The sequence below is a fragment of the Cebus imitator genome, unplaced genomic scaffold (assembly GCF_001604975.1).
Source record: "Cebus imitator isolate Cc_AM_T3 unplaced genomic scaffold, Cebus_imitator-1.0 Scaffold236, whole genome shotgun sequence".
In the NCBI taxonomy this organism is placed as follows: Eukaryota; Metazoa; Chordata; class Mammalia; order Primates; family Cebidae; genus Cebus; species Cebus imitator.
This window is the reverse complement of record NW_016107551.1, coordinates 3,173,792-3,182,056: the sequence shown is the minus strand read 5'-3', so window position 1 is coordinate 3,182,056 and position 8,265 is coordinate 3,173,792. Positions and strand designations below refer to the sequence as shown.

The window sequence follows — 8,265 nt, the reverse complement described above, 5'->3', positions numbered from 1 at the left end:
TAAAGTATGATATAAAAAGTTGCAAATATTCCAAATGATATAATGATCCTGAATTATTTGATGAGTACTTCATTCTATTCTTCATCACTATTTATCCAAAGACAGAAAACATTTTGGTTTTGATTGGCGACTAAAGTATCAATATAAAAATTGTTTTAATTATTTTAAGTGAACTTGTACAATTTTTTTACACATAAAAAGTTATTAGAATTATCTAGTAATTTTAGATATTTCCTGTGTTAGTCCATTTTATACTGCTATAAAGAACTGCCCAAGACTAGGTAATTTATAAAGGAAAGAGGTTTAATTAAAAAACAGTTCAGCGTGGTGAGGGAGGCCTCAGGAAACTTACAATCATGGTGGAAGGCAAAGGGAAAGCAAGGCCCCTTCTTCACAAAGCAGCAGCAGAAAGGTAGATAGCAAAGGGGGAATGGCCCCTTATAAAATTATCAAATCTTGTAAGAACTCACTGACTATCATGAGAACAGCTTGGGGAAACCACCCCCATGATTCATTTACCTCCACCTGATCTCTCCCTTGACATGTGGGTATTATGGGGATTACAATTCAAGATGAGATTTGGGTAAGGACACAAAGCCTAACCATATCATGTCCATAGAATAGGCTGTTGTTGACATTTAATTTTAATTACCCCAGAATGCTTAAAGAATACAGCATTTTATGGATCTTCAGAGGTGGGGAAGTATTCCTCCTTCTCACATAATAATGAGATAAACCTTTGCATTCTAGAAAATCTTCATAGGCCTTCCTTTACATATATGACAAGCCCATTTCTATTAATATAACCCATGATTCAGGCAGTTGTACCAAACAGTAAATTATTTTGCTCAACTCAAGAGTGGATATTTCACCAAGCAGGTAATTGTGTCATTCAAATACATGTCCTGGTATTCTTGGTGTTGCCAGTACAGGTTTAAAGGTTTTCATTCCAGTTGTTAAATTTTTTTAATTAAAAGGGAATGATTTGTGTAAAAATTATATAGAAGGCTTATCCTGCATGTTTAGATGCAAAATAGATCCCTCTGCTTTTTTCTTCCATTATCTGCCTATAAGTGCTGTCTCTCTCTAGGATAGCTACATCGTCTTGGACTGGATTTTCTGTCCCCTGTGACTCTCTTCTCTTCCTAATACCATCCTCTTAATCCCAAATGCACTAGTTTTAAAACACAAGTCTATGACTTTTTGCTTTAAGTTCTACTATCACTGTGTGATATGGTTTGACTGTGTCCCTACCCAAATCTTACCTTGAATTGTAGTTCCTGTAATCCCCTTGTGTTGGGGGAACGACGCAGTGAGAGGTAATTTAATCATGAGAGCAGTTATCCTCATGCTACTCATGCTGTTCTCATGAATGTGAGTGAGTTCGCACAAGATCTGATGATTTTACAAGGGGCTTCACCTTTTGCTCAGCTCTCATTCTCTCTCCTGCCACCTGTTAAGAGATTCCTTCTGCCATGATTATAAGTTTTTTGAGGCCTCCCTAGCCATGTGCAACTGTGGAACTGTAAGTCAAACATCTTTCCTTTATAAACTACCAAGTCTCAGGCAGTTCTTTACAGCAGCATAAGAACAGACTAATATACTGTGGCAACTGGTATTTTGCATATTTTTCCATATTAGATGATGTGATGTAAAAAGATTTGTACCCAGTGAAATACTAGATGTACCTTCACCCCAAAAGCTGCTTTGATCAAGTTAATTTTGAATATGGCAGAATAGAGGTATTAGACTTTTTAACCCTGAAAATTAAATTTGTGTTGTATTTTGATATAAGGCAAAGGAAAATCAACTTTAATCATAACAGTTTTTTTCCCTCTCCTATACAGACCGACCAAGACCATCACTATGACCGATGGAGACTATGATTATCTGATCAAACTCCTGGCCCTCGGAGATTCAGGGGTGGGGAAGACAACATTTCTTTACAGATACACAGACAATAAATTCAATCCCAAATTCATCACTACAGTAGGAATAGACTTTCGGGAAAAACGTGTGGTGAGTTTTTAATCGTACTTGTCATCCATCCCCCTATATAAAATAAGAATCCAGAAGCTATGTTGATTGCATTCGAGTCTGTCTTTTGTCACATGAAATTCATAACCTGTTACTTTATTTTAGAATATTATTTACTACTTTTCAGATATAAATAACATTTTTCTTAAAAGAATATTAAGTGGCGCTCTCTCGTCTCCCAAATTACACAAGGCAACCCAAGTCAATATTTTACAGATTTGTATGTGTGTTTTCCATGAATTCTTAAGAAATCTTTCAAAACTTGAATTATTAGAACCTAAAAACATTAACTCTGATCTGAGTTAAATTCCTCAATAAGAGCAAGTGATCATTTCCCCACTCTTAAGAAAGAAGTTAAAAGCATGATTGGCAAATATCTGGAACATGAGCTTTGTAAGTTCTTGCTGCATTTTTATTTATGTGTAGACTCAGCCATCAATCACTGGCTTCTTATGAACAGAATGTGAGACCAATCATGCTATTTTCCAAGATAAGGGAGTTTAAGTGAGAATCACAACCACTTCCTTCTCCTATGCTAGACGCTATTGACAGGAATAAGGATATTGTGACATGTGAGATGTGTAGCATAGGCACAGAAGCTCAGCCAGATTTACTGCCACCCTGGGTATTCTTGATTGCCAAATGGCTGTGGCTTCCAGTTGATGTCACAAATCTACTTATTCCTTGAGAACTGGGGAAGAAAACAAAAGAATGGTAGTTGGAAGCCATTGCCTGGCAAGTTGAATCATGTTTCTTATAATGGGCTGGACCTTATCTGAAAGTCAGTACATGGTCCTGTGGGCTTAGCAAACTCCCTAATAACCCATTCAGCGTTTTCCTGCCTTCCATCCTTTCCTTTATAGGGGTACATGTCCTTAGAAATTTTCCCTTTAAAACATATTCACTAAGCTATACCTAAGATAACTGAGTAAATATTAAATGTTTTAGGCTTTCCTTCAACAATAAAAAGGCCAGAATTTTTTAAAAAAATTTAAACTTACCTAAAAAGAACCTTTGACTAAATGACTAGTGAAGAAAGGCTTAAAATATCCTGTGTCAACTTATTGAGACATTCTGTGCATTTTGAAAGTCTGTTTTTCAGTAAAGGATATTTGTGTATTTATAAAACACTTTACTGTTTTAAAAATGCTTTAACATCTGTGATTTCACTAAATTTTGCAGTTTGAAGTAACTATAAAGTAGGAAGTGGTCGGATCTCTATTTAGAGATAAGAAAATAAGCCTCAAAGAGGTTAAATGAAGAGTTTGTATTTGAACCTAGAACTTGGGTCCTAAATCTGATGTTTGCTGCCTCATGAGAAAATGACAGAAGGCGTCTAATTTAAGTTTGCAATATGCCTAAACTGTGTTGAAAATCATACTTGCACTTGACATTTAAAAGTGAGAGTACATGTGATAATTCTGGAAAAAAATAGAGCAAATATTTATTCTGCACTATGAACTTTGATTATAGTAATTGAGAAAAAACATGCTGAGTGAACCCAGAGAATTTGAGTGTTGACAAAATCCAAAGCAACCTCAACTAATGAACATTATATATTTCAGGTTTATAATACACAAGGACCAAATGGATCTTCAGGGAAAGCATTTAAAGTGCATCTGCAGCTTTGGGACACTGCAGGACAAGAGCGGTAATGTAAATTGCTTTATTTGTAGCTACACATAGCTTAGAAAAACTTACTTTAAAATGAATGCTATATGCAAACTTGAAAAACAAATAATATACAACTCTTCTCCTGGTTTCAAATTAGACATTAATATCCAGAAATAAAAATAAATGATTTGTAATTAATTAACCACAGTAGCATTGTGCAGTTGGTACAAATTTCAAAAATCAGACTTTCAAATGTATCTCTGAAGATTCTTGTTATGCATTGTCTTTGCACTTTTTAGAAGAAAAAAAGGGGTTCTCCGTAATTTAATTGAATGAAGATAGGAGATAAACGCTGTTATAAGTGCCACTTGAAGAGGGAGTTGAAGAAAGAATGTTAAGATCTTTCTTGTCTCTCTCTGTTATTTCAGCACAGCTTCTTTGTCCCATACCATGTGACTGGCTTTGTCCTTTCAGACTTTGATTGTAAACAATTACCCTCCAGCTAGAATATTTTACTCTCTTCCCATTTTTTCTGATCCTCTCCTTGCACCAGGCCCAGTTCATCTTTCATCTCCTCTATGAAGCCTGTCTGAACACCCCAGCTGAAACAAACTCTCACTTTTCCTCTGAACTCCTGCAAACACCAGTTATTTCACCATTAAGGCCTAAAGTAATTATATCCCACCTTGTCGTAAGATTAATATTCTATTTGTATCTTTAACTGTTGTCCACTGATTTGCTTGGGGCCTTCTCATTCCAATAAAATTGTCAGCTTTACAGGTGTGGAGATCTTGCCTGGCTTTTCAGCATTGGTACAGTGTCCAAGATAATACTCGGTAGATAGTGGTGCTAATTCCTAAGAGCTGGAGGTATTATTCCATTGTTAGGTGAAAAAATATTTTTGGGGGAACCAAAGTTTCCAAGTGCAAAAGACCCTAAGCTAATGAAGCTTTTCAATATTAGATTAAATTAAAAGTGGCAAAAACTTGGCAGAGAGGATATTTAGAAGGCACATACCTCCAAATTCTGCATCGTATGTCTTATAATGCTTATGCTTGTAAACACTTCCGTCTTTGAAATGCATCCAAAGTGTTCTCGCTTTCAGTGAGTGTAAACGCCAGGAGAGGTGCTGGGCCCTCTCTGTTAGCTTTTTTGACTGTGAATTCCATTTACACACACCCTTCAACACTGCTGGTTCCTCTGAAGCCATTCCTTACAAGAATCTCTGTTCATATGTCAGTTTTGTTGTCACAAAGATGTATGTTTTATAGAGCACTTTAATTCATTTTTGAAGAAGTAATATGAGAAAATGTGGTTCCCATATGTCCTCACACATGATATGTCAGCCTTGCGTGATGGCAGCCTTCTCTGTCTGTCCCCTGAAGGCAGCTGCTCTATGGGGGAAATGGGGAAGACTCAGGGCAGTCTTTGTAGCACTTGGGTTATTCATCCCTTGAGAATTTTGCATTCTGTGTGTATATACAAGGTGTAACTAAGCAACAAGATAAGCAATGTCTCACACCTCAGCCCTGTGCCTAAGGACATCTGGCAGTGCAATCCATGGAAGATAATGGATATTGATAGAAGCCACATCATGGGAAGGAAGAGAAAACCCATGGCCCTTAAGGAAACCTAAAGGATGTAGGGCACAGCCTTCATTCCCAGTGACTGGGAAGAGCGATAATTGACTTTGGGGTCTGTTTCTTCTGTGATCCTAGTATCCTCAAGCAAATGGTAGCATGCTGCTCAATGCACTAGAAGCCAATACTATGGCACTGGATTTTGAGAAAAGGAAAGGTTTTTATTGCAAATTGACTCACAGGGAGACAGGAGTGTCAAGCTCAAATCTGTCTTTTTGTTCTGGCTTTTGAAGCAGTATTTTTTTAGAAAAGGTTGGGGCAGGGTGGTGGGTTCTGAGATTAACAGGTGATTGGTAGCTGGAAAGTCCTTGGACATGTGCACTTATGTCTGCATGCTATCTCAAGGGTCACATGTGGAAATGCAAGGGAAGTTAGTGGGAAACACGTGGTTAAAAATTCAGGCTGTGACATTAGCAAGCTCATTCTGTACAGATTCCAGTTGGCCATATCGGTTCCAATCGATTTCAGCCAGCTCTCTAATCTCATAAGCAGAGGAAGTTTCATTGTTTCAGCAAGTTATTTCCTTCTTTATCTGCCATTCTGCAAACTCAATTTCTGTTCGTCATTGGTTTCTTTAACTCTTTGGAACATGGTTTTACTGGTTTCCTTCACCCAGCTGACTCAACAGACAGAATGAGATGGGTAGGGAAGGCTGGAAATGAATTACTTGTCTCCCCAGGGGTGGGGGGAGTAGGGAATATCAAAGATACTAGACAGAAATGACCAGGATATCTGTTACTGCTCTGGAACAAGCGCGTTCTATCCATGCTGCTGTGGAGGAGAAAGTGTTTGCCCCAATCAGATCACTGTGGCAAGCATGTTTGTGAGTAACTTTGTCATACACTCTGGGCAATGACAGGGAATAACACACAGCCTTGTCCTCAAATGAGACATACACACTTAAAGAGAGAACAAAGAGAGTTTTCCTGGCATGACACAATTATGGTTGAGTAGGAGACAATTTTGTGGGTACAGCTAGTTTCCAAAGAGGGAGAACTATTCAATAAAATGTTGTAATCTCTGTGGGCTTCCAAGGAATGGTAGAAACAAATCCACAAGAAGAAATTGAATAAATTTTTTTGGTATTTCTGCTCTACATTTTTAGATCATGATGATGCCCTACAAACAAATCCTACTTTGGAAATAAATAGCAGTGAAAATATCTCTTCTCCCATCTTTTGGTATGAAAACTATCATTCTCTGTTGCAGTCAATTAAAACATTTAATAATTGTATATCTTTTACTGTTTCTTTCTTTCTCTTGCACTATTTAATTTCTGAAATATTTAGTGAGCAAATACCATGTTCTGAGCCATAAAAATACGACAAATAGCAAGTTAGAAACATAGCTCCCTTCCCCTTGGAGCTTACAGTCTAAGATAGAATTTGGATGAAAAAACAATTGCAATGGAACCTTAGAATAGTAACATGAAAACAAAGGTATAGGCAGGCCCACCAGGAGGAGCCTATAGCCCACATGCAGTGTTGGGAAGGTCCCTTGGAGAAATGATATTTCCTCTGATACCATTATGAATGTACTCATGCACAATGTATGAGTGAGTGCTATCCTGGATAAAGGAAGGGGTAGGAAGTAAAGGAAGCACAAAGGCAAGGTAACCCACAGAAAGACCAGCATGTGTGAAAGCCCAGGGGAGCAGAGTGAACTTTCTAAGAACTAAAAGATCAGCATGTCTGTGGGTAGTCAAAGAGATGGAGCTGGATAGATGAACAAAGATCACTTCCTGCAGATCCTTGACAGCTTTTTAAGGAGTTTGCGCGTTGGCTTACGAGTGATGTATAATCATTAAAATGTCTTTCATGGAGCATTGATATAATCTATGGGAAGACATGGAGTGGTGATAGGAGTAGGGTCCCAAAAAAACTGGATACAGGAAGCCTAATGAGAAAGCTGTTGAAGTTGTCCAGGTGAGAGAAAATGAGTTTGGAAGTAGAGCGGGGGCAGAGTAAGAAATGAGAAGGTCAAAAGACGTGTTAACTGTAGACAGCAAGTGAAGGAGGAAGGGATCATGGCAACCAGGATGGTGATATCATAGACAGAAAATAAATCAAGAAGAGTAGCCAGTTTGGTTTTGGATGTGTGAAGTTGGAGGTACCTGAGTTTCCTCCAGTTGGAAGTATCCAACAAGTAATTAGGCACCCAGTGTGAAAGGCGGGGAAGCGCTAGATTTCTAATTTTGGGCTTCTCAATTTACAGGCTACAATGGAGCCAGTGAAGTGGATAAGATTATCCAGTGAATGTGTATAGAGGGAGAGGGGTCAGGAATAGAACTCTGAGGAAACCAACACAAAGGATCTAATAATAGGCTAAAATAGGAGACCAAAAATTAGAAGAACATTTAGGATAGGAAGCGATATCGCTAGTTCAAAGCTATGTGCCTTTCTAAAAACCCACTGCCAAATTCAAAACCTTCTCTGGTCCCTATATGTGGTCTCTGGTTTTGCCCATTGCTCATATTGAAGTGAATCTCAGCACATCTTTAACCTCACTGAAGATGGTTGGTAGTGTGTGGGGTCGGGGGTGGGGGCATGGAAAGCTGACCAGGGAGGGAAAACTTTGCATTGCACACGAAAGAGCAAATTTCTCCAAAATCTTGATTAATAATGAGAGTTCTTTCTTTCTTTCCCCAATGACTATGTCTTTTCTGTCCTGACCCTCACTCGGTCACCCAATCAACTTCCTTTTCCTTGTGAATCCTAGATGCCAACCTGAAGCTCAGTTTTACCCCAAAACAGTGCTTTTTAAAAAGAGTTTTGTCATCAATATTTTTCCCTACAAAAGAATTCCATTTCCTGTAGCTAACAAGTTGTGGTTTTCTTCATATCATCACAGGCATTCATTTTCAGGCAAGCTTTCTTCTGGGCAGAGACAAGAAAGATGGAAAGTATAAGTTAAAGTGCCCACTCTAAAGTGCTTTACATTTTAATTGTAGACCATGAAATGCCCACGAGCCAAA

The 8,265-nt window shown here is 38.1% G+C and overlaps 1 protein-coding gene across 1 annotated transcript in view; it reads left to right on the top strand.

Moving 5' to 3' along the window:
* The first annotated feature begins 1,722 nt into the window (after nt 1–1,722).
* Nucleotides 1,723–8,265, top strand: part of RAB27B (RAB27B, member RAS oncogene family) — a 14,588-nt gene continuing 8,045 nt past the window's right edge. The window contains exons 1-2 of the mRNA XM_017498024.2: nt 1,723–2,019; nt 3,603–3,688. Of these exons, the coding sequence (XP_017353513.1) occupies nt 1,867–2,019; nt 3,603–3,688 (239 nt within the window). The 5' untranslated portion in view covers nt 1,723–1,866. The remainder of the gene's footprint in view (nt 2,020–3,602; nt 3,689–8,265) is intronic.